At 36.3% G+C, this 27812-nt stretch overlaps 1 protein-coding gene across 2 annotated transcripts in view; it reads right to left on the reverse strand.

Moving 5' to 3' along the window:
• The window catches only part of MMP16 (matrix metallopeptidase 16), a 279717-nt gene that overhangs the window by 70852 nt on the left and 181053 nt on the right, over positions 1-27812 (reverse strand). The window contains exons 5-7 of one of the 2 annotated variants that reach the window (XM_027577340.2): positions 21878-21916; positions 8491-8652; positions 6319-6530 (exon numbers count right to left, since the gene is read on the reverse strand). In XM_027577340.2, the coding sequence (XP_027433141.1) occupies positions 6319-6530; positions 8491-8652; positions 21878-21916 (413 nt within the window). The remainder of the gene's footprint in view (positions 1-6318; positions 6531-8490; positions 8653-21877; positions 21917-27812) is intronic. The other variant, XM_027577350.2, reaches the window with a different exon arrangement.

Raw genomic sequence — 27812 nt, forward strand, 5'->3', positions numbered from 1 at the left:
CTGGCTACAAAAAAGCTACCATTTCCTGAGCTTACTATATACCTATGATGGAATTTGTTAGCCATTATACAGATAAGGAAAATAAGCTCAGAGATATTTTTAAGGCTATTTATTGTCTGCTATGTTCATGGCATGGCACAATCCAGCAGTAAATACAGGAGCAGGCTCCTTGTCTGGAGACTATGACAAATGGGTTCTGACTCCAAATCTATCTCTAATGTCTAAAACTTTAAGCATTATCCTATACTGATGTAAACAAGGACATACAAGTATGCAACAAGAATGAATGACATGATTAGGTTAAGAGCTGGGAGAGAATTCTTCCAATTGTAAATGGCAAATCTAGTCTTCAGAGTCACAAAAATGGCACAAAGTTTATATAACCCACCATAAACTCTATTCTACAAAAACTCTATTTCTACAAATATTGTTGTTTCCTTTCATATATCTAGCTCCATGCAGACCTATGTAGAAGCAGACTGTGCAGGAACAGAGATTGGAGATAGCCTTCTGCTGCTTTACAAACAGCCAAGAAATCTGGAAGATACATGAGTATTTGGTATTTGACAGGGAAGAGTGCCTGGCAAGTTCAAACACAGCAGGGAGACAAGGGTGGCTGGCACTGAGTGAGTAAAAATGAGCAAGGAAAGAGGGGGTGAGATCAGAGAGGTAAGGGAAAATGCAGTGATCATGCAGCCTGTGGGCAACTGAAAGAACCTTGGCTTTTTGCCCCAACTTTATTGAGGTCTATTGACAAATAAAAATGGTGTATATTTAAGGTATACAACTTGATGATTTGTTATAAGTATACACTGTGAAATGATTACCACAATCAAACTGATAGATCTATCCATCACCTCACATAGTTACCTATTTGTTTTTTCATGGTGAGAACAACTGAGCTCTACTTTAGCGAATTTCAAGTAAGCGATACATTATTATTAACTATAGTCACCATGCTGTATATTAGGTCTCCAGGACTTATAACTGAAAGTTTTACCCTTTTGCAGTGTCTCCTCATTTCCTCACCTCTTGAACCTCTCTCATTCTCTCTCTCTGTCTCTCATATACAATCTCTTCTCTTATGAAACAAAACCACCATCTTGCAAATGAAATTGGGTCATACCCTGTACTTACTAGGCTTGGCTAATGAGACACTGTACTTTCAATGGAAGTTAAGCTAGTATTAATAAGGGCAGAACCTGGACAGATTTGTTTCTCTGGAAATAAAAGTAACTATGATTCTTCAGTAGAATTAAGTAGGTAGTCATAAGTGAAGATGGTCATATTTAACAACACATAGTTTTGTGATGAATAAACATGAATAGACAAGAATTTGATAAAGAAAAAAGAACCAAGTGATTTCTGGGTTGGTTTGCTTTCTTTTCTTTTCTTTTTTTTTTTTTGTGGTTTTCTCGGTATACGATGAAATGCTTTCCTTACTCAGAGCCTTAAGCCTTCTTCTCTACTAATTGGGAAGACACTTTACTGTACTTCCGTGAATGCTGTTCCACGAAACAGTGTAAAAGTGACTTTTAACACTATCCTTTCTGGCTCTGTTGTCAAGCACTGGCCTTTGTTTGTTCCCCTTGATTTAAAGAACTGGTCAGTTGCCAAGTGAAACCTTCTGTGTGTGTGTGTGTGTGTGTGTGTGTGTGTGTGAGCGTGTGTGCATGCACACACACGTGTCTGCACATGCTAAAAGAACTGCAGGTGTGGATACAGTTTTTCTTCCTATCTTCAATTTCAGGAAGAAGAGTTACTACTGCATTCTTTCCCATATAACAAAATATTGTGTGCTGAAACATATCCTATACAAGTTTGGCTAATTCCGCTTTCTTTTACACCACAAAATAGCTAAATAGTCCATGTTTTTATCTTGTAGTCCCGAAGACCTTTGAGTCTTCATTTGAACAGTCAGATCTTCCTGTTGTCAGCTTGGTCACAACAGCAACCTCCTGTGATATGCACAGTATAAACTCTGCAGGGAACACTCTTAAAAATCACCTCTTTTGAGGAAGGACAAAGCTTCTCTCGTATCACTATTTTATTCCTCTGTTCCTTGGCATTTTGTTTTGATTTTCATTTTCTTGCTTTAGATGGTTTATGTTCCCCAAAGATTATGAAGCTGCATGGAAGGCTTAACTTTCTCATGTGAATATATTCAGGATTTTATCTATAGGATGGGACAGAAATACACACACACACACACACACATACACACACACATAATTAAAATATATGTTGTACATTATATATGTAATGCTTGTTATATTTCCATTTAGATACATGTCCAGGTGAACTCACTTCAAATAAATGAGTGTCTGCAAAGCTCAATGTAAATCAAATCTCTGAAGAGGAATTTTGCTCCTAAAAAGAATTAGGCTACAACTAACCATTCTAAAGAAAAGTTCCTTTCTAATAAGAAAACAAAATTATCTGATGATATTACCTTTTACTTATATCTAGATTTTCAGAATTTAAGTAAAAACACACATATGGATTTTAAGTAAAGCATACGGAAATCTTTGGGCAAGGAATAACAAACTAGCAGAATGAAATATTTTCAGTAACGTCGTATTGGTTGATTACTGTTGTATAAACAAAATAGTAGTTTTATTTTCATTAGATAATTCTTATATTGAGATCCTTACTCATTAGCTTGAGCGTTATGAAGCCCAAAAGAACCAGTCCCTGCTTTGACGAAGTTTATAATCTAGTTAAGGAATGTACTACCATGAGAAATAGAGAAGATAGAAATTTAAAATATGCTAATTGAATGTAGAGAATAAATATAGAAATCACTAGAAAGAGATCTGGGGTTGAAGAATAGTCAGAGAGGTTGGGACATGTGGAAGACATTGAGGAGGGAAGTTTTAGATAAGCAGAGGCTTGCAAGGAAGCCCCAGATATTAAAACCACAGTGAAATGAGTGTTGGGTGAGTAAGGTTGAGGAGATCAAGAGGTTTCTAATTTGTGTAGAGAATCTGTAGTGAAGAAAAGTAGAGAATCAAGTTACGTTAGTAAAAGTGAGATCAAAGAGTGGGTGATCCTAAAATATACTTGAAGGAATAGTTGATAAGGAGCAAACTATGAAACTAATGATGAGTATAGTAAAAGAAAATTTAAAAGGCAGGCATGCACAAGAGAGACTGGCAGAGAGTAATTTCAGGCAAGTAGAACACGTATGGGGAAATGACATTAATTTGAGGTAAAGTTAGTCTAGTCTATTTAGGTATAAAGGGATAACTTAGTGGGCCAGCAGTTATTAATAAAGGAAAACAGAATCTGTGGATGCTTTCCCACATAGTTCAGTGACCCATGGAGAACCTCTGTGTGAAGCACTTTGAAAGCTAGAATGTAAGCTCCAAGAAGCCAGGGTCTAGCTGTTTTGTTTACTAACACATGGCCGGTGCCTAAAACAACATCTCACAGTAGGAGCTCAATAAATATTTCTTGCATATTTATTATTTTAAGATATAGTTTAAAGCCTGCCACCTTTCATTTGAACTTTCCCTTACTCTTTCAGGTAACAAAGCTTAGTGGGAAAAACACAGATTTTAGAATCAAGTAGACCTGTGTTCATCTACTGACTACCACTTACAAACCTTGTAACTCAGACTAACTACTTAACTTTTCTGATTCTCAGTTTTCTCATTTGTAAAATAGAGAATTCTGTGCATCTTGCAGAGTTATTATCAGATTTAGAGATTATGGATGTAAAGTGCCCAGATACATTTAGGGACATATTAGTTACCCAATCCATAGTAGCTATTAATTAAGAGCAGGTATCACTCAATCATGCTTTCTTGTTTATTTCCAATTTATATAATTTGTCACTTTGCACTAGAGTTAATATATCTATTTTCTCTCCCTCAATACACCAACTTTTTAGTACACCAAATACCAATTTCTTTAATGTGCCTAAGAAATTTTTCTCTCAAAATTCAGCATAAGCTTTTTCTCAGTCAAGTTTTCTGGAACTATTCAGCTAGACTTCAGTACTTTCTCTTCATGTCCATGTTGTACCTTTTACTCCTACATCTTGAAAGTACTTAAATTCATGTTTGTCTTCACTCCTGGAATATGAGCTCCATAAAGAAAGGGATACTACCTTCTATTCGTACATCCCTGGTGCCTAGTAAACCACCCTGGGCATTCTACGAAAGAGGAGATGAGTATGAAAATTATCAAGTCATGTCATACAAAATCCATCAAGTAAGTGGAGATGAAAAAGAATGCAATGCCTATCAGAAGATATCCTCAACAGTAATTATTCTTAGAAAGAGGGCAGGGACCAGTGGAAAAAAGAAATTATTCAGACAGAGTTTCGGAACTCTTTCCTATAGAGTTTTGTTTTGTTTTGTTTTTAAGATTTTTTATTTATTTATTTGACAGAGAGAGACACAGCAAGAGAGGGAACACAAGCAGGGGGAGTGGGAGAGGGAGAAGCAGGCTTCCCGCAGAGCAGGGAGCCCGATGCGGGGCTCGATCCCAGGACACTGGGATCATGACCTGAGCCGAAGGCAGACGCCCAGCGACTGAGCCACCCAGGCGCCCCTCTCCAATAGAATTTTGATTAAGGAAGCCAAGGTAACATGAGAGGTTAGAGAAGCAGACCTTATTCATATTTCTCATATACCTGTTCTGATATTAAGAGTGGCTACTGTATTCTACTTGAGAGTTGGTCTATGTGCTTTTTATCCATTCCTGATTCCAGGAACCAGTGATCACAAGACCTTATTTTGTCAGTCAAGAACACTCCCAGTGTGCAGAGCAGAATGGCTGGTGAAAATGATTGTTACACTTGAAGATATCAGTCTTTTCTGAGATCGGCCATCTAGTTAGACAGCTAGGAAGGATGGAAAGGATGTACCCAGAGTCCACTTCACACCATATTCTCAGATAAGTTTATCAATTTGTTGATATGACTATGATATCAAGCTATAAAGCTGGGATGTTGGAATTTGGCCAAATCGGAGAAAACAAAATCCTTCAAATGTCATTTAGTGTCTTGTAGAATACACAAATGACTGCATTTTGTTTTCATTTCAACTAGTTGCTGCGGGCTGAGCCACAACGAGTGGCTGTATATAAAGAGAAAGAGAGAGAGAGAGAGCTTTTATTTTTTACTCCTTGAATCTAAATTTATTAATCTACTTAAATTGAATGGGAGATATCTAATTAAGCATTGCAGAGCATTTACAGAATTCAAAAATCTATTCATGTGTTTGAACAAAAGCATCGATTTTTCCTGGAAAGTATGATGCTCTTGTGCATATTATATCAAATCCAAATCTTATTTTCCAATAAAGGAAATAGAGTACTTTGTCTATTAAAAATTATATGAAATTATATTTTTAAAGTGTAGCCTCTGGAAGACAGGAAATTCTGCATAAGTAGGACAATATTTCATTATTTATTGATTCACGTCTACCCAAAAAGAGAGCACATTATTTTCTTTTTAAACGGATGGTATTGCTAAGATGTGGTTATTTTAATATGCTAATGCCAACATAATACTTATATTTTTTCATCAGTTTTTCAGATCAGTTTACAATATTGAGGGAGAAAATATTTTTCACTATTACACTATATTCACCTTTCAACATTAGATTAAACTTACTTTGTAAGTTCATTATGTAACTTACTTTAATACACTGCTTGTTAGTGTTGTCTGAGAACCCAATGACATTAAAAGGCACACTTAGCAAAATGTAATGTTAGTTTTACTTGTAACCTTCTTAAAAAATAATATAAATCAGGTATATATAAATGTCTGACTAAAGAAAATGACATAAACTTTTGTAAAATCAAAATGATGGTTTCATATTAACTCAAATTCCTGCCAGTAGACCCCAAACAAAATGATCACTACTACTTCTAAAAAACAATGCTTTAATTGTCAAGTGAAATCATAGGGATCTCATAAAGATGTGCAAATCAAAGATAGAATAGCTCTAGCACGCCTGGAAGTGGCTAAGCTCCCAAGCAAATCATCCCTATTAGTTCCTATTCATGATTTCAATTATGCTTTTTTATCTGTTCGTAACATGCAGCATTTTCTTACCCTCACATTTCTAGGCATTTTAGCTTCTGCTGACATAAATGCATTCCTCAAATAGAACGTTACAGCAATCTTCTGCTAGACATTTAAGCTCATTTGTGCGTTTATTTTTTAAGATGCTTTTTTGAAACTTCTAACTGTGAGAGGTCTGGGAAGGTAGTGTGAGAATGAATGAGAACTTGTTTTCTAAAGCTACACCGTAGACACTTGATCTACCGTTAAAAAAAAAAAAAAAAATCACAGCCTCCTACCTTGAAAACAAACATCTCCCGGCGAAGAATAGCTAGAGTGTTAAAGTTCCCATCGCAGATGTTGGGTTTGGCTCCAGGATAGGAAGGTCTGCCAGTGGGAGGCCGAGGAGGTTTGGGCCTGTCATTCTTGCGTGGGTCGGCTGGAGGAATGGAGCGGTGTGGGGGCACTGTCGGTAGAGGTCTTGTCGGTGGAGGAATCTTGTCAGGTGGACCTTTGAAAATATGAGGAAAGCACTTGGCTCACTTAACACTGGAACAGTGCTGGACAGTCTGCTGCCGAGGACAATCACTCATGAGGGGAGGGCACATATTAAGTGAGCTAAGAAGTTTTTAAGATTGTATGTTTTCTGAACAAACAAATCATCGTACCCAACACACCATTGCCAAGTCTCTCAGAAAGTCCTTAACATGCTAAGTTCTGAATCCAAGTCACTGAACTTTCTTTGTTAATTTTTAATGATATTTTTTATAGCTTCGCCAGAGTCTTTATTGGAAAAGCTGCTTTCAAATCCTTTTTGGAAATAGGAGGTGTATAAATAATACATAAATGAAGATGAATACTGGAACCATGCATGTAAGCTTCACCCAAGTTAATCCTAGGTTTTGATAGACAATGATTCTATGCAAATAGTTCTAGAGGATAAACATTAACGAATCAAAGTTTATTCTATCCTGTGTCTCCAAACGTTTTTATAACCTTTTCCTGACTTTCATTATTTTCTTCTAATGACATGTTTTGACAAATTGCTAGATGAGTGTTTCATTTGAATACTGAATCTAAAACACCTATTGATTAAAATGCCACTAGTAAAATATTAATGTGAAGAAGTATTTCTAAAAAGAGGTTTCTAAATTAAGCCAAAGTTTACACATATAATTTGGTACAGATGTAAAGCATCATTCCTCAAGGAATTTGTGTTTTTAAAAAGAAATACAGAGCTGTTCACACTTAATATTTAGATATGGAAAAAATATTCTTTTGCAGACCTTCAGTCTAGACTACTAATTCATGAGGTCATGAGAAAGAGCCTTCCTTAACCTCAGTTACCCACTTAGGAGGAATTTCTGATGGCACAAATTAGGCATAGGCTCGGACGTTCGACACATGTGCTACTTAGCTTTGAGTCTGAGACATTTCCCTTTTCTCAGTATCCCCAAAATAAAGAGCAGCACAAAAGTTGACATTTTTTTTCCTCCAAATCCTATTTTAACCCTGAGAGAATGGTTACCACTGAGATATTGAAATTGAAAAACTAATGAATGCCATACAAATTAGTGAACTTAAACTATGCTATTTAAAAATGCAAAAGACACCTTCTGGATACTGGATATTAACATACAGATAACACACATTTGCCTTTGTATTGTAAAATGAAAGCATCACTTCACTAATTTAGTAAAGCATACTCTCTATATGTAAATTATAAATGTCAAGTTCTTAACAATTATGTGTGAAATAAATGCCTTTATAAAGGTCAGTGGTTCTGTTGAGGGAGTTAGGATTATAGTCTTTCTCCCTTTTGTCTTAATTTGTATTCACTGACTGAACCCCATAAATAAAAATGATCTTAGTATATTAGAAATTTATTTTGAATCAGGTGTAAGTAAACTTTGCCATTTGTTAACTTCCACTTCCATGTTTGTTAACTTTCACTTAGTCAATAATTACATGCTTTTGAGGTCATTTTATTATAGCCATTACACAAGAGTATGTTCTGCAACCTCAACAGTGATTTATGCCGTAACTGACTAACATCAAGTATCATAAACTGAGGGTCAATCTGTCAGTTTTTACCAAAATCTCAGTATCTTATAAGAAGATCTTATATTTCTCACTGTTTTTATTGGTTATATTCATTTATTATATTTTTTTACCTGGATTTTAAATACTAAAGTTTGTCAGATCTTTGCTGTAACTGCAGGTTTCAATTAAACTCAGAAAAATTAATCAGTGTGTAGATTTACTATAATCTGTATATTAAGATATCTGGACTACTGCCAACAAAACTTAATTGATATAAGACTTCTGCCAATAGGTCAGACTATTTTTTTTTCTTAATTCTCAGTATTTATCTCTCTCATATACTTAGAGCATCCATCTCAAAGAAGAAAAACAGCAGGAATTCTAGACTTCACTGTAGGGTTAACCAAACAAAAACAGTGGTAACCTACCATAAATTTTCTGGATGCCTTGCAAATCATCATTAGGTAGTTTGAAGTTGTCAGTTTCCATGTACTGGTAAAATGGGGCCATGATGGCAGTGGGGTCATTGGAATGCTCCAATCCCAGAGCATGTCCCAGTTCGTGAACTGCTACAAGAAATAAGTCATTTCCTGTGAAAATGAGAAGAAAAGATGCTATTGTAACTAATATCCAAGTACAGAATTGGGAAGGACAATTTGGTGTTATCAAAATTTCACCCAAGAAAAAGAGGAGGAGCTCTTTATTTCACTATCAGTGTGATTTTATCATTGGATTTTCTACTGGCAAAATCCAATGCGCTATTTCTGAGAAGGTGGGGGGTGGGAGGTGATGTTAATGTAGTCACAGAAATTTAGAAACTGAATGGAAAGAACAAAGACTAAAAGTGGAAGAAAGAGCAGGAGCATCAGAAATTGCTACTACTGCTGTTGAAATATCGTTCTGACTAGAAAGTACTTTTAAATATCTTTACATCGCACATAATGCTAACAAGCAGTAAAAAATACAGGGCAGACACAATCCCTCCTTTTACACAGGTGAGTAAACTAAGGCATAAAGGTGAACAAGTCTTGTCAAGAACAGCAGATCTTTGCATTTTACAGAGGTGTGATTAGAACTCAAGGTTATTTTAACTCCTAGATGAAGGCTTTTCTTTAAATTAGCCTAGAATATCGCAATACGGAAGTGTAAAATAAAAGTCATAGGCTAGCAGTCATAATAACCAGGATTCTAGTCCTAGCTTTGTGAATACAAATTCTAATCAACTCATACGCAATCTGAACAAAATATATTTATTTAGAGTGGCTGTTTCTCACGGAAGGAAAAAAAAATCTCTCCCACCTGTGGTAAACTTGCACAGTGAAGTGTGTTTGGTGCAGACTCTCAGAGAAGCTTTGTGCTGTCACAGCCCTGCTGATGACCCCTACATGTTGCCCCCTTCTGGATCATCATAATTAAACTCATGAGCAAAAGAGCCAGTCCTACATGTATATTTGTTAATTCTAAAAATTTAGTTAAACTATGTGAGCATCCAACAGTTGGGACTATTAGACTTCTAAGGGTTATGTTCCTAAGTGGAAAGTTTAAAATGATTGAACATGAAGTGTAAAGTTTTGCACAGATGAATTGCAAATGATTTCAGTGAACTTCCTGAGTGTCATTTTTAGGAAAACTCTCTTCAAACATTTTTTATAATGCATTATGGTAATTCCCTTCGGAGGTTTTTGTTCTGTTTTGTCTTGTTTTTACACAAAAGCTGAGTACATAACATTTTTTTCCTACTCCGGAGTAGTCTGTCATAGAAAAATGGATGAAAACCGTGGGGCTGCTTCATCATATGACCTTAGCATACTGAAAAAGAGCCATTCAAAACACTTCAGGTGCCTGACTCTCAAAGAACAACTGATTAAATACCGGTGTGAAACACATTGGAAGGGTTTAAAAAGAAATACAAGTTCACATTTCCAATCTCAAAGAGCTTATCTTCTCCACTTATAAAATTACTTAAATGTGCAAATGAAGGCACAAAAAGAAAAATAATATAATATGTATTAGGTTTAATTAAAAAATATTAACTAGATTTATTAAAAGTTTGCTAACTTTGCCCTGGACATTTTGAACATTCTACCTGCATTTTCTCATTTAATTCTTAAATTATCTTTTGAGTCAGTTACTATTATGATGTCCATTTTTTAAAAATGAGAAGACAAGACTTGGAGACATTAAATGCAACTTGCAAATTCATGTAGCAAGGTGCAGATGAAATTCAAACTTCTCTGAGTCTGATTAGAGATCATCCTTTGAATTACTACAGTAAATCACACAACTATAAAAGTATTAGCATGCACAACAGATTAGACAATGCAGCCATGTGAAAACAATCTCATTCATTAAATCATCCATTCATTCCACTACTTTTACTGCATGCCTACTATAAGTGAGGCATTGATCTAGGCTTTGGCAATAAATATAGTAGTGAACAAAACATACGAAAATCCCTGTCCTTATGGCATTTACATTTTAATAGGTACGGGAAAGAATCAAGATAGAAAAGTAAAATATACAGAATGTGACACAGTGATAAATGATAAGGAGAAATAGCAAGGCAGAGAAAAGATGAAGTCAGAGATGAAAACATGTATGGAATTTTAAATAACAGTAATGGTTTGGGCTTCTAGTCTGACTGTGGTGGGGATAATTTTAAGTTTTTGAGTACAGGAGGGACATAACCCGACTTACATTTCAAACAGGACCACTCTCGTGATTGCTCTCGAGAATCAAGTACAGTGGACAAAGGAAGCAGCATGATTCAATCTCTGAAGTTAGTGCAATAATTCAGGCAAAAGTGCTGGTCACCTGGACCAAAGTGGAAGTAATGAGGTAGACAGAAGCATAACATTCTTGATATATTTTGAAAGGAGAATCACAGTGCTCACTTCAGCAGCACTGAAGTGATACTGAAAGGAGAATCACAGGGTTTCTTAAAGGACAAGATGCAAAGGGTGAGCAAAGAAAACCATCAAAGACAGCACCACGTTTTCTGGCCCTACACCTAGAAGAATGAAGTTGCCATTCACTGAGATGGAGAAAACCATAGGACGAACATGTTTTTGTTGCTTTTTGTGTTGGTGGAGGTGAGAGGCAGGAAGCAAAGCCAAGAGTTCCTTTTTTTGAGTGTTAAGTTCTGAATGCTTTAATTTGCTTAGTGAAACAGGAATATTCATCAACTGAGAGAATAATAGGAAAAAGAGAGAAGAACGTATGAAATATTTAAATAGGTCAGTTGTAAGGAGAGGACTAGGGAAATATCGGATAATTGTCAGGCAGCATTCATGATCATGAATTTAAAGTGAGATTGGCTTCATTATGCGCTATGTCTTCCTTCTTCAGCCTTATTTGGCGGTGTGTATGCAGATATCAAAGTAGCAGTATTGATTTCACCGGACTTTTGGTATCTCTAGGTAACTGAAAAGCAGAGGGAAAGACAAAGGCGCTGTGGGTATATGTAAGGGAGTGATTTTTGACTTCGCCATGGTATTTGTGTCATGTAAGGAAGGAAGGGATAGCATGGGATGAGGAAGGAGGGTAATAAGATCAATTTAAGATTAACTCTTAAATTCTGAAGTGGTCAAAGGTTTTTTTTGTTTTTGTGCTTTTAGTCATGATATTAGCAGGAGTGAGCTAGAAAAATATTCAGTGATAGTCACAGTAGATATTCAAAATTGCGATTTGTAAAGAGCAATATCAAGGATATACCCATGGAAGTGAGTCTCTGAGTTGGGATGGAATATGAAATTGGAGAGGAGACTCAATATCTAAGAGCCCAGAACACTGGCAAAATTTTCTACATCAACAATGAGATCACCAAGAATTAAAAACAAGAATAGTGTTGAGAGTAGGACTGAACCAGGAAATGAGATCATCAAAGAAGGAGGGAAAATGACTTGAGAACTAGTAGATGATTATAGCAAGGAGAGACAGTGGATGGGACAGTTTGACAAAATCACAGTCAAAACTTGAAGTTTTTATGGAGGAGGAAAGGAGAATAATCTTGAAGTACCATTAAAAAGAAATAAGGCGGGACATATACCGTGACTCCAGCCCTTGCGGTAGAAGGAGAAAACAGAAGGATGTAAGAGAAGGAGTATAATCAGTGGAGAGACCAGTGTTAGTTACAAAAAAGAACCCAAAGGAAATAGTCTCAAAATAAGTTGATTATTAAGGGGATTTTGCTAACGATTGACTTGAAACTTCTCTAAAGTTTCAGAAGATAGAGAAGGGAAGGAAATGGAGGGAGAGACAGCAATGTAGAAGTCCTACGGAAATTAGAGTCCCAGGGGAGGGGGGTGTCTTCTCCTATGCTTCCTATGGTGATAAAAAGGAATGGAGGTAAGGGTCCTAATCAAATTAGACCTCAGACTCCAATATATCAAATATAAGAGATTATTATTACTTGAGTATGTTTAAAGGAATTTAAGAACTTGACTTAAGAGAAGACAGGGGATGAAATTAGAGGGGATACAGGGGAAACAACGTACAGCGGTTGCAAGGACAACTTCCTGTAATTGTCTTTGCTTCAATTTTTTTCGCTTTTCCACTGCCTACAAGATAATTTCACATTCCTCCTAAAGATAACCAAGACCCTTCATACATTAGTCCTTGTCCTTCCTTTCCAACATTTTATCTCCGCCCCCCTCCCTTTATTTTCCTCTTTCTGGTCAGAGAAGAATGTGCTTGTTCTTTCCTTAAGATCTCTGCATTAACTGTCTTCTTTCTGGAATCCCCCTCTGTACCCTGCCTCCATGTTGGAAGCACATCAAGCAGACCTGATACTACTGCTCAAATGTTACCTTCTCTATGAAGTCATTTCCCCAAGGGGTGCTGTTCCCGAAGGCTCTCTGCTTTAGGGTCCCACAGACCCTGGCACATCCCCCGTCATAGCAATTGCACTGTATTGTCATCATCTTTCGGTAAGTCTTCCCAATATATTTTGAATTCTTTAAAGACTGAAACTGTGCATCATTTATGTTGTGTTTCCTGTTCAAAAACATTGCCTGGCACATAGTAGATGACTAATCTTTAAGTAAGTTGGATGAATGGATCAGTTTCCAGGGACTGGAGGACTAATTTGAATCTGGGTAGTAAAGAATAGAATGCTATTTTCACCTAAATGTGGCTCAGAACTTTCTTCTTTATTTTCCCTAGCTCTACTGAGGTATAACTGAAAAATAAAATCGTAAGATATTTCAAGTATCCCTCATGGAGATTTGATATATGTACACATTTTGAAAGGACTCTTCCCCACTGAGTTAATTAACATATACATCACCTCACATATTTAACTATCTTTTTTTCTTTCTAGTGGGAACATTTGACTTCTCCTCTCTTATCAAACTTCAATCATCCAAGAATGTTATCAACTATAATCACTGTGTTATACATTAGATCCTCAGACCTTACTCATCTTATGACTGAAAGTTTATAGCCTTTTACCTACCTCTCCCTATTCCCCTCCTCCCCCCCAAATCTGTTTTGTGACATCATGCCAAGAATTAGAATGGAAAGAGAATGCGATAAGAGAAGACTGAGGAGGCCACTATTTTTATATGGTTCAGACAACGGAACTAAAGTACCCAACACTGTCAGCGACTCATTGCTGAATAAATGTCAGCAAATACTTGTGCTCATAGCTAAAGAAAAGAGGACAGAGTCTAGAGGAAATTGCTAGAGAATGCAGAACAGGCCTGATTTTATTAACTATTACGGAGGAGGAATTAAAGTAACTGGAGGGAGCAAGGGATGTGAGGGAATGGTAAAAAAGGCAGTAGAAAATCAAAAGACAGGTCAGGCTGAAAACAGGAAACCGTTCTTTAAGGATGTCACTTGGAGTGAAAACTGAAGAAACACGGCTATTGGGGACCATCTAGGCCCCACGGTCAAGTCACAGGGAGAGCTAAAAAAACAGAAGGAAGGAAGGAGTTATTTAAGAAGAGATGCGGGGATTATGAGAGTGTTTGCAAGTATGTAAAACAAGAAGACTTCCAAGGATTGTGTGTCAGAGGGTAAGCTCAGGGGAGAGTGTGTGGGGAAGGAAAGTTGCAGGCATTTTTAGATGCCACACATCTAACACCAACTCAAAGTGAACACCTTTGTGAGTTCGAAGCAGAGACACCATTGTTAAGATATACACCTGATGTTGATGACACGTGGCAACCGCAAGTAACATGGAAAGCGGCAGAAGGACAGGTGTAGGTCCCGCCTCTGGCCACACCCACACCCAGAAAATATGGGTAAAGTTTGGCTGGAATGTATTATCAGTGGGCAGAAAGTGAAAGAAATTTTTCACCAGGAGCAGACCTAATGACAAAACAAAGATCTAGCAAGCAGCCAAAGGACCAACAGAAACCAAGGCAGCTGAACCAAGAACAGGAGTTGGCACTTCGGTTTCCCAGGAATAGCTACAGTGACAACCCAGCTCGGCAAGATAGCGCTGATTCAGAAAATACCTTTAGACACTCTTGGCCTTCTTGTGGCAAAACAGATATAATTTCTTAGTCAGAAAGTCCCAATGTAGCCTTACAGGGATTATGTTTTGTTTTTATTCTTCAAAAGCAAAAAAAATCCAACCTTTATACCATTCCTCCTTGTATATCACGTCCTCTTCCCCAGAATAAGGTACCCTGAACGTTGTTCTGGAATAAATACGTAGGAACTCGTCCTCTCACTCTCTGGCAGATAAATACCGCTTTTAGTCATGCGTCAACCCTGCTAACCTTGTTGAATTATTAAAAGTACTTCAAATCTCTCACAGGAAAAATAGTCTTTTAGTCACAATTTCTTTCTTTTCTTTTTTCTTTCCTTAATGAGAGAAATACAAAAAACCAACAAGGAAAACAAAGTAGTAACAACAGCAGAAGTTATTTCATTTCATGTATCTGTTCTCTTCAGATCAATCAAATTTTTCCTAAGCACCTTTTCCAAGGATGGAGTCATTCCTTGTCTAAGGAAGAAGAAAATTAATAGGATCAGGATGTGAACCTCTGACCTGTTCAGTACACCATAGCACTTTTAATCAGAAAAACTGGCCAAGAGCTCCAAGTAATTACCATTCTTCAGATGATTGGCAATAATATAATTAAACCTTACTTGCAGCTTCACAATAGTTTAAAAGGGTAAGTTGTTAAATAAAGTACCACCCTGTGATTTGAATTCCACTAGGAACAAAAGTTGTTGGCATATGATGAGATTTAGACAATTAAAATGCACCAGACCTCTTTCCTAATGATGAAAATAGTAACTGCTTCTGTAACTTATCATTAATGCACATTATTTGAGATTCTTAATGGTAATATGCCTTGATCTTATCACCATGCAGGCAACAAAGGATAAATCAGCCTCCTGATTCTCAATACAGAAATAGTACTTGCTCCTTTTGTAAGATTTTGAGTTTTGAGTTGGTTGCTTTCAATTGTCTTTCTAATCTTCTTTCCTTTGTATACTCCAATACAATTTCGAACACTGAACTGTATATTATGAAAGATAATGCATTATTTATAATTTTCTTGTCATAATTATGTCTTTATGTTTTATTCCAAGCTGTTTCATCCCTCCATGCATTTTCATATGCTATTCCCTCTGCTGGCAACATATCCTGAATGTTAAAAATGACTATATAATATTTCATACATAAAAAGCTGTTATAAATATTTCTAACATTTATAGTCCTACCGACCCAAGCAAACACTAGAATATCACCAGCACCATTGAATCTCTCTCTGGTTTCTCTCTCATCTCATACCTTTGGCTGTCCCGCTCCCTCCGTGGGTAATCACTAACCTGAGTTTTTCCTTTCTCATTACCTTGCTTCTATTTGATATTTTTATCAAATATGTATGTTTAAATAACTTATAGCTTTGTAAAGATGGTATGGTTCTCTATGTTGTCTTCTAAAACTCAACATTTTTTTTCTTATATCTTACTGCTTTTCTCTTAGTGAGTCTTGCAAAAATCTCATTAATCCTTTAAAACAAAACTCAAAATGACCTCCTCTGTGAAGCCTTCTCCCACTCCCCAGGTAAATTTGATTCCTCTGTCTCTGTGTATCCTTGGCCTTTTGTAAACATAACTGGATCATAACACATACCAAATTGCCCTGACAGCTTCTGATGCACAGATGCTCTAAATATTTACTTGTAAGTTAAATGACTTACAGAACAAATTTAAGCAGATTCATAATTTTAAATGTTTAAACATTTAAACCTAAAATATTTAAATCCATGTGTAGAAGTAACATTCAGAAACCATCATCAAATCTTTGATTAGTATAAATTTCCCCAGGGCCTAATAAATAGAAAAGATGGACGAGACTTTCCATACAGCATGTTCTGCCAGTTGAGAAACCCCTCCTGGTTTTTACCCCCACTCTGTCAGCTCACTGTAGCAGAATATGGTAGAACTGAGGGTATTTGATTTCTAGTGGTAGATCATAAAATACATCATGAATTCCATCTTGGTGTTCTCTCTCTCTCCCTCTCTCTCTGATTCTCTAATTACCGACTCTGGAAAAGCCAGCTGCCATGTTGTGTAAACAGCCCTATGGAGAAGAACTGAGGTTTCCTGACAACAGTCATGGGAATGAGCTGGGAAGTAGATTCTCCAGTCCATTCAGATAACTGCAGCTCCACCCAATTATTTCACTGCACATTCATGACCCACCTTGGACCAAAATCACCCAGCTAAGCTGCTCCTAGATTCCTGACACTCAGAACTGTGTGAGATCATAAATGTTTGTTGTTTGAAGTTGCTAAGTTTTGGGTTGATTTTTTATGCAGCAATAGATTATAAATAATACAGGATGGTTTAACACACTAACTCTTCTCCATTTGATTACAATTAGGAGATAGGGAAGAAAAACTGGAAAAAAAAAAAAGAACTGAGTAGAAAAGGAGGCTACACTGAAGCATCTGAGTACTTCTACAATAATCCCGAGATGAAGATGGGCATTAAATATTGTTCAGTGCAGCTATATCTCTACAGAAACCAAAAGATTTGGCAGTAACCCTAAGTCTGAGAGAAAGTTTGTGACTGAAAATTTCCAGAGATGGAAATAATCAGCTATTTCCCTGCCTCAAATATCCTTCCTTCCTTCCTTCCTTCCTTCCTTCCTTCCTTCCTTCCTTCCTTCCTTCCTTCCTTCCTTCCTTCCTTCCTTCCTTTCCTTCCTTCCTTCCTTCCTTTTCCCTTCCTTCCTGCCATCCTTCTTTCCTTTCCTTTTCCTTTTTTTAAGGTTTTATTTATTTGAGAGAGTGAGCGAGGGAGCACAAGCCGGGGTGGCGGTATGGTGGGGGAAGGGAAAGGCAGAGGGAGAAGCAGACTCCCCACTGAGCAGGAAGCCCAGTGCGGGGCTCGATCCCAGGACCCTGGGATCATGACCTGAGCCGAAGGCAGATGCTCAACCCTTCAACCGACTGAGCCCCCCAGGTGCCCCTCAGATGTTCCTTCAAATGTGTAAAGCCTGGCACCTCGGTTGCACCTATACTAACTTCTACTCTCTTTGCACATCCCTGAAGAGAAGGCCGCTCCCTTGGTGGCTGGCAAAACCTGCGCTCCCTGCCAGACAGCCAGAAAACTCTGATAGGGTGAAAAAAGAACAAGACTGGAATAGTTTTTATTAAGCACCTATTATGAATCAGAATTATGCCACTGAACTTGTTGTTGAAACTTCACGACCTGTACTTGCTTGCTTCCTGTCCTTTTCCAATCGCTCTCAGAGGCTGTGAACTTGCTCGGCCAGGCAGCCCATGCAGGAGAGGGTTGGGCTGTATTTTACCAGCTGCCCAGCTTCAGACAGGAGTGAGCTCACAGCTGTGCTCTGCAAGATAGAAGCTGCCAGATGCTGATTTGGGGGCAGATTTTCTCACATCTCTTTCTGCTGCTTTTACTCTTCCATCAAGTCTCCGGTTCCTCAAAGGCTTGGAGCCCTTCTCTTGCCTCTCCCCTGCCCACTGTTCCTGTCCTCAACACTTCCCCTAGACTTGGCTGTTCCCCAAGGGCCTCAAACTTCAGAATGACCCCCAGGCTCCTCCTCTAACTGCTTTCTCCCAGTCGAGCCAGGCATGGTTTGACTAGGAAAACAGTTTATTATTGCAGTCATCACAGATGGGCAAATATAATGCAATGAAGTTACAGTTACAAACGGCCCCGACGTGTGTCAGATCAAGTTTGTTGAGTTCTCTTGAATGACAGATCTCATTTACTCTCACTTATGCTTGAAACTGTTTGGTTGTACACAGTACCATTAATGATGCCCTGAGACTAAAAGAAAGGAAATGAGATGCTTTTATAGAATGTTCTAAAAGCAACAGCAAGAAATACCGGACGTCCTCTACATGTATTACCTTATCTATGTCTCACCATAGTAGCTAAATTTTCTTATTCTCACCGTTTTACAGATTAGGAAATGAAGACTCCCACAGACTGTGTGGCCAGAGTTACCCAGTAAGTGGCAGGAATCGATTTAAGCCCTCCACACAGTCTTGGCCCACAGCCCCAAACTGAGTGTGCTGAGGAAATGGATTTCTCTTTTCCTCCACTCGAAACACCTCCTCAAGGCTTCCGACTGTGCACCAGAGGGCAGCTGCTGTGTAAGACCTCTTTCCAGGAGTTTGAATCTAAAGCAGTACTTACTCCTTCTTTTCTCCACTGAAGTCATGCTAAACTTAATATTTTAAAATGTATTTCCTAAAATAAAATAAAGCAAAATAAAATAAAATAAAAAAGTAAAATAAAATGTATGTCCTCAGTACAACCCTGGCTGTTCAAAAAGTTTCAGTCATTTTCAATTGAATTTATAGTTAAGTCTCAAAGCCTCAAAGAAAATATTTGCAAAAGAGAAGAAATTAGTACTACTGCTAACTGAACTTTCATTTTTATAAAATCTTATTTCAAAACATTTCTTTAACAATTCAGGAGGGTTTGCTGGGAATGTTACGGAGTTGCCTGTTTGGATGTGGTTAGGTTTAAAGCCAATAGGACACACTAACAAGGCAGAATTAAACACCAGGTACTTAAATGTAAGGGAAACACAGGGCCATCTAATAGGTCTTCCAAAAATCAATAAAGGTATTTTCAAAGATAGACTACTACCAAACACTTACAATTTTTAATTTAATTAGCTTAGAATAAATCAATATAATTAAAACAACTCAGGTCTATGCTAGCCAGGTAAAGTGGACACCCAAGGAAGATATTTGAATTATCAAAGCCAAAGTACATGTTTTATTCCTTCAGGCTAAATTTGGATATGAAGTCTGTGGTTTGGTGAATTAGACATGTCTTTATTAAATTCAGAGAAGTCTTGCTAAAAAAAAAAAATCAAGATTGGATGTGGCTAACTGCACCATGATATTAACAAGATTTTTTCCCCCTCTCCTATTGAGCCTAGTTAGGAGTATAAAAACATTTTCAGTTATGTCCTATGTAATTCATTCATGTGTGGTTTAGCTGTGCTACCGTTTTCCCCTGGGCGGCTCAATTTGAAGGTCAGAATGATTCTGGAGGCCTACTTCCCTCTCCCTGTGCTAGTGCAAAAGAGATCAATTTTAGTGACCGTTTAAACAAAAGTGATCATATAATAAATTGCAATGCCACTTTGCAGCAGCTGATTTGAATTATATGCCCTTTTACTGTATGCGAATGGTAAGTCCTGTTTACCCAGTCATCATTCTCATTATGCCTGGTAGAGCAATCCTGGTATTATGTGCTATAGTCTCCAGACCAGCAGCAACTATGTGACATATATTCTTTAAAAAATTACTCATTATCTACTGTGTGCAAGGAACTATTGACAGAATTACTGAACTACTGATAAACAATTCATCCTAACATGTACTTGATTTTTCTACCATGTGACAGACAATATGAAGTACCAGGGTCTCTAGAGATAAATTGCCCAAATCCTCTGTTCTTAATTAAGAAACTGAGAGTTTAGTTCAGCGATTCTCAGTTCTTTTGGGCTCACAAGCTCCTCAGAGAATCTGAGTAACTATGCAAATTCTCCCAAGAAAAATGAGTGCGTTTGCACATTATTGCATGTGATTTTGAAGTTAGTTTTACTCCACTTACATCCTTTAAGGCAAACCAGCTCGAAAATTCTAACTCAGCTACTGTGTGTATAAAACTTAATAAATTACTGATGTCCCTGTGATCAGGTTTATTTGTAAAGTCGGTCTAACATCACCTACTTATAGGGTTGTCGGTGGGTTAAATACCATCATGTATATAGAAAATACTTTGCACAAAACCTACGACATAGTTTAGTGCTGAGATAGTGCTAGTGAGGAATTACTTCTATTTCTATAATCAATAGACTTCATAAACTTTTGAGTTAAGAGACTAAATTCTTCATTTTACATTGGCTTATTCAGTCAGAAACCTAGTAAGTATCAAAACAGGAATTTAAAATATCAGTTCCCATGCACCGACACAGTCTTGGTACAAATGTATGGGAGTGACAAGGTTGGAAAATATGTTAGGATCAAGTATGGGGGAGTTCTGGATGCTAGCTTTAAGAGTTTGATCATTATGAAGGAGGCAATAGAGTACTATGAGAAGTTAATATCAAGACGATATTGCTTAGGGCAACCTGGCATCAGTCTGCAGGTATGATTGGAGTGGGATATGGCTGAAACCTAAGAGAACAGGTAGAAGACTCCTTCAACAGTCAAGATTATTAGGTGATGAAGACCTAAACGTAGATAGTGATGAAGGGAATAGAAAAGAGGAGTCCCTGAGACAGGGAAAGAAAATACTTGGATGCTAGAATGATTGAAATAATTCTTTTGAGTTATGCTATTTTCTATTATGAAGTTAGAGTTCATCATAACCCCTTGAGCAACAAAATCCATGTAAAAAACTACCTCATATTTTACTATCATTACTGTTAGAGAAAAATTGAACCTAGATTCTGATTTTCATTTTCAAAGTATACTAAATGGTTATGATCTTAAAAGCTGTCCATTTAAGACCTTTATATAAATATTTCACTTATATAACATATAAATATGTCCACATAACACCTTTATATAAATATAAATATAAATATAAATGTTCATATATATAATTGTTTTCATGGAGCATCTGAAATTGGATTTTTGTTGTAATTGTTGTACTGGATGAAGAATAATTAGCAAGAAATGGTAAAAAAAACCCCACAAAAAACAAAATTTCATGCAGTAGCTTATAGCAGCATATCTAGACTGTAATTCCTATTTGCACTTGGCTTTAAGCATTTCTTTACCGACAGGAGTTTATCCTGTGACAGAGGTGCTTGAAAGGCTTACTGTAACACCATTGCTTTACAAAAGAGCTAATACACAAGGGCTGGGTCACAATAATGAGATAGGTTAGCTCTTTTTGAGTAAGAGCTCCGGGCTTACTATGATGCAAAGAGGCAGAACTGGAAAAGGCAAGGGCTCTAAATAGCATACACAGCTGCAAGCTCAAGGTCAGTCTTTCTGTGCATGAGGTGAGAAATGCCTGTTTCCTATCAGCCTATCTATCAAAACCTTCATAAAGCTGGAATCCAATATATCCTTACATATGCGAAAAATAATTTGCAAAATAATTAATACCTACTTACTTTTTCAGACTAAAGGTTTGGGCACCAAAAACTTTGTGGGTTTTTTTTTTTTTTCTTTTGTTTTACCTTGGAGAACCTCCTCCTTACACTTACTAAAGCCAATCATGAGTCTCTGTCTCCAGAAAAATGTTGGGGAAGTTTGTTTGTTTGTTTGTTTTTTAGGATGGGCAAGGAAGAAGCCTAAGGGAGTTGACATGGGGTGGGGCTCATTTGCGCACCTGGATAGACCTGGTAGTTAACTGGTTCATTTCCACTTCCTGAAGGAAAACAAAAATTAAAGAACAGGTTAAAATTATCAGCTCTTGAGGTCTAGAATACAGTCCTTCACAGAAGGGGTGTACCAAGGGAATTAGGTAGCAAGAGGAGTTAACAGGAAAGGAAGTGAAAGGGTGTTACAGAAAGATTTGAACAGATTGTGTATTGGGTGGGTTGTGTATTGCCCTAAGAGTAAAGCCATACAACATGTTTCTTTGCACCTGGATATGTTTACATGGGTAGAAGGGACTGACTTAATTCAGTACAACTGCTTGTTTTCTGATAGGAGCAGAGTAAAGAATTACAGAATTTAAAATCTGGGGGGAGGATAAAATTTTAGTTGTTTTCCGAATTTTTCTAGTTCATTTCCACCTGATAATTCATTTTTCTGCTATGAGAGACTTAGTCATTTAGGTATGGATAATCTTTCAGAGGAAAAAAAGCAAAAGCAAATATATATAAAAACAATCCTCTATACCCAAAGATTTATTAAAAGATTATAAACAAATGTTTTTATAAAACATTTATATATAAATCAAATAACAGCAAGTAAAGAAGCCATAATAACTTCATGACTCATTCAGAACTCCTGTTTCCTCTTCTTTCCCTAAATGAAGCATTTTCCCAGAAGAACCTGTTTTTGCTCAACAAGATGATTTTTTAAAATATTAATTTTTAAAAGGAACCTTTTCATTTTTTGCTTTTTTCTAAAGCAGTCTTCCTTTCTTACTCTTGCCAGCCTTTCTTTTTCCACAGAATAATAAATAGTGAAACCAGACCAAAAATGTGCAAAATGTAAAAGTAATTATAAGCTTAGCACCTTAACATCATCAAGTATTCTTACAGCAGGCTTTCTATTTTATATATATAATGCACATATTATATATAATACATACATAAATATGAATTCTTATATAAAATAATATATATGAAATATATAATATATGAAACATATGAATTTATTTATAACTACTTATAGCTATTGATGCCAATGAGAAAAGGTAAATGTGTTTGACTTTCTGCAATTCTTTTTTTAGAACAGTGATCTGAGCTCACATTTGTGTTCTGAGTGTGATAAAATAAATGCATAATTTTAATTGAGCAATAATTTATCCTTCATGTATAAAGAATTAAAGAATCACAAATTTGATAATTATTTGTGCAATCAACAACGAGTATTAAGTGAAATGGCTCATCAAAAATATTTAAGTCAAGTAGTGGACTTAAAAATATACATCCATATGGCACATATGAACAAAATCAGAAGATTCATGTTTGGCCTGCCATTCACACAGCAAATTTTGAGGAAAAATATTTCTGGATCTTTCAAAAGGATATAATGTCACCTAAGTGTCTTCCTATCTATTTATCTTTAAGTTTGCTTTTAGAGAGGTGAAACCAAAATAGAGAATGAAAATGAAAACAAAAACAAAAGGACATTTCTTTTTTTTAATAATAGAAATGCTTTTCCTCTGGCTGTGATTTAGTCAACATATTCTGTAACTGTAAGTCTCATTTTAATTATTTCACCATAGGTGTAGCAGAACAGCTTGTTTCATTTTATTTAGTAAACAAATATTTGAAAGGCCAGAGTTTTAGCTTAGAAATTGGGAGAATAGTCTGTTGGCAATGTGTTTACGAATTTCAAATGTTCTGAAGAATTCCACCCCCCCAGGATACATGACTTGGAAGGAAACCATAACCTAAATGTCTTGACGTGTGTGTGTGTGTGTGTGTGTGTGTGTGTGTGTGTGTGTGTTTGTGTGATGTGTGTGTGTGTTAAAAGTAAAGCAATGAGCAAAGCATCTATGTTTCATGAATTTCACAAACTCTACAAAAATAAATTCATAAAACTTCAATGCAGTCTTGGGAATTTCTTCCAGCAGACAGGAAGACTTAAAAATGTATCAGAAATATGGACTTTTAAAAAAAAAAGCTAGGCATGTAAATTCCTGATTTTGAAATTTCGTCTACTACTAATTATCTTTTAATTGCAAAATGCCTAATTAACTGGGAAGTAGTTTCCTCATTTACTAACAGGGAATGAAAATTAACATCCATGGAATAGTCACTAGGGTCCAGAAAGTTAATCCTCACAATACCTCTTTTGGTAGGTACAATAACCCCCAAATAATAGCAGAAGAAACAAAGGTTTGCAGTAAATAGCTTAAAAGCCGGTGAGCGGCCCAGGCAAGTTTGTACCCATGTCTGTTTGAACCTAGAACCTTTTCCCTGTGCTGAATAGGATTCTCAGTTAATTTATCACCCCCAATCCCACCACACACACAAACTTGTCTTAAATAAACTTCATCACTGAAACCAACACAGAAGAAATTAAGGTAACCTTATGACACAAATGAAAAAGAGAAACAATGCTGACACCAAAAAGAATATCATTCCCTTTAATGTCTGCTCATGAACTGTTTCCTGAATTTTAATAACATAAAGTAAGAATTTATTGTCCACTGCATGCCCAACCAGTGATAGATGTCATTCACAAGAGATACAGAAGTCTCTGAGGAACTTAATTATACTCTTCTAGAGAACACCTACCATGCTATGCCACATGAAGAGGTGTTAATAAAATATCCCTATCATCATATTACTCCATTGCTCGAAATATTAAAATTGTTTCTTGCTATTACAGTGCAATTAAGCCATTAAACACTACCCTCCATAATCTGGTCCGGCCTTTCCTATGCAACCCATCTGCCACTGTTTGTCAATACACAGTTTAATTCTTAACACTCCCCCTTACTCTATTAATTTTCACCTCTCGCACTTTTTTTCATGCTTCCCCCATATATAAATAGTAAAAAGCATTAACTACTTTTCTCTTATTGTTTAAAATTTTAGTATCTGCTTTACTGTGATCAAACAACCTTGGACAGTCAATCCTAAGAAATGAAAATTGAACTACATATGAATGATTCCATTTATTCCATCACGTCGCTTATTGCTGCAAGGGTTATGTCTTCTTCAGAAATAGAATTTCCCTTTGAAACTACCATGCCTATTTTCATTACCCCCTCTGGCCTTGTTCTGCTCTGTTTCCTTAGTTATCCTAACAACAAAGTGATATTTACCAAAAGCTATTTTTTAGCTCTGGAGACACAGAAATTTTGTATATTCCACTAAAATTATTAATATATCTTCTGTAAAAAAGTGGAAATTAAGTATTTTGTGTGTGTGTGTGTGTGTGTGTGTGTGTATATATATATATATATACATATATATATATATATAGAAGTAAGTTTTAATAATTGAAAAGCCTTGGAAAAATCCTTAAAATATGATTTTTCAGTTATTCTTTGTAAATAACTTCAATAATGATATCATGGTTTTATTCATTTGTACACAACAAATGAGCAGTTTAAAACAAGTCATTAATTATCTCAAAATTCCTGTGAGTCAGGAATTGCAGAGTGGTTTAACTGCTCAAGATTTTTCATGAGGCTGTAGGAAAGCTGTTGGCTGGGCTGTCAAATCTTGACTGGTACAACTCTGCTTCAAAGCTGAGTCAAGTAATTGTGGGCATGCCACGGCTCCTGCTAGCTATTGGACAAAGACATGATTCTCATCACATTGTCTTTTCATATGTTGCCTAAGTGTCCCCATCACATGCTCTCTGGATTCCTCTATTGTGACTGATGAGAGAGACAGAAGGAATATCTTAAGACAGAAGCTGCAGTCATTTATAATCTAATCTTGGAAGTGATTTACGATCACTTCCTCCATATTCTATTCATTAGGTGTGAATCACATCCAGCTCTCATAGCTGGACAGGGGTAGGGGATTACGCAAGTGTTTAATTGCCAAAAAGTAGATCGCTGGCAGCCATCTTGGAGGCTGGCTACTTCAACATCAATAATAACAGTGGATGCTACCATTTTGCTACCATTTTCAGATATTGTGCTAGGTGTCTGCACTCATTACAGTAAGGAAGGGAGGTTTTTCCAACTGCATTTTCCATACGAGGAAATTGGATAGCTAGGATTGTTAAATAAATAATAAGGAATATTACTGGTAACTGGCAGAACCAGAATTCAAATTTCAGGTCTGTTTGTCTTCAAAGTCAGCAATTTCTCTCCCCTTTAACACTGTGCCTTCTTTATTTTCTCCAATAACAATGATAAATGATCTAAATTATTTATGATGAATTTTATTTCACACACTGTTTGGGGAATTCATGTTGCTTAAGCGTAGAGGAAATAAGAATCCTATCAAATTATCCTGCTGTTAACTTTAATAAATTGGCTCTAGGGGAAAATTACAACCTTCAAAATCTGCTACTTTTCAATATAATTCTTAAATAGATATAGAGCGGATCCAACCTGCCAAATTCCAAAATTAAATATTTATGTTCAGAACTGTTCTCCCAAGAAGCATGCAGAAATACAGGGGCTTCTTCATCTTTACCTGCACACTAAGAATTTACAAGAGCCCTCCTCAGTCAATTTTCTTCTAAACAGTCTGGAGAATCAGGAAGTAAAAGATATAAAGGAACTAGTAGTAGTTAAACTGAACTTTACTGGATGAGTAATGATATTTGTTGATTTACGAAGAATATACTTTCCATTTGGTTGTGCCACAGTAGTCACAGTCTCCACATGTTATAATAACGAGCAATCTAGAGTCCTTCCTCTAAATCTTTGGCAAAGAGATTATGCAGATACATTTTCAGATTCATGACTCTTAAGGTTCAGTAGCCAACTTTTTGGACAAACAAAAGTAGAGCTAGAGATAACGATGCAGAATTAAATGTAACACTTGGAACCTGAATTAACAATGTGACAAATATTATTAAAAAAGTTAATATGAAAATCTCACTACATTTTTCTCTAATTATCATAGTTCCTATTACAACTATCAAATCTTCAACTAACATGTTAATTATGTTCACTTTTGTTATTTTGTATCCTGCTGACCTTCATCTTGTGATAATCATCTTCAAGTCAATTGTGTGAAAAAAAAAAAGGAAAGAAAGTGGATTGTAATTCGTCACCAGCATGCAGATCATTAAGCATAGCTGTCTGTTATATAGAAAATGGAATACAAAAACAAAGAAAAGTCAGAGCCTTTTTTGAGGAACAAATGCTTAAAAATCAAGACCCTCATGAATAAAAATGTAAAACACCTGTGGAAAAATGGACATGTAAGTATATAACTTAAAATTATTTTATAACATATACTTCTCACTCAGCTAATTAGAAAATTCCAACAGTATGTTACCAATTCTAACAAAAATACTAACCACATGCAATCACTTTAAAAACTCCAGAGTTTCCTTTGGGCTAATAAGCTATTAAAGACACATAGCTCCTAGATTACCAAAAGCACTTTGTGTTTTCACATTCACACAAATAAAGAGATTTGGGTTTTATTCCTTTATATTTGAATATTCAATATCTAGGAGAGTTTAAATCATCTTAAAGATACTCAAATTTCTCTAAATTATATATGTAGAAAAGATATTCCTAAGAAACACTATTTTCATGCAGTGAAGTGCTTGTGTTTTCCACAGATTTCATTTCCGTTTCTAAGCCAATTTTCTTTTCTTGATAAAGTGGGTCCACCTACACCATAATTTGATAGCAATCACCTGTTTTATGGTCCTTAGGATTAAGCACTGTCAAAGATTTCTGAAACTCTAAATAATTTTAATCCACATATCTCTTCTACTTTCTTATGTATCTTCTCAACACATCCCAATTAATTAATAGGTCATACCTTTCTAGAGATAATACTGCTTTTCTTCTAGCAGCTGATTTAATACAAATGTTCTTTGTATCTGCCCTTTATTATTTTCACCTTTATTCTTTCCTTCCAAATTGCCTGGCTATATATGTGACCTGCTAATCTATTCTTCTGTCCCACCCTTTACATGAGAATCTATTG

This window comes from Zalophus californianus, chromosome 4 (assembly GCF_009762305.2).
Source record: "Zalophus californianus isolate mZalCal1 chromosome 4, mZalCal1.pri.v2, whole genome shotgun sequence".
NCBI lineage: Eukaryota > Metazoa > Chordata > Mammalia > Carnivora > Otariidae > Zalophus > Zalophus californianus.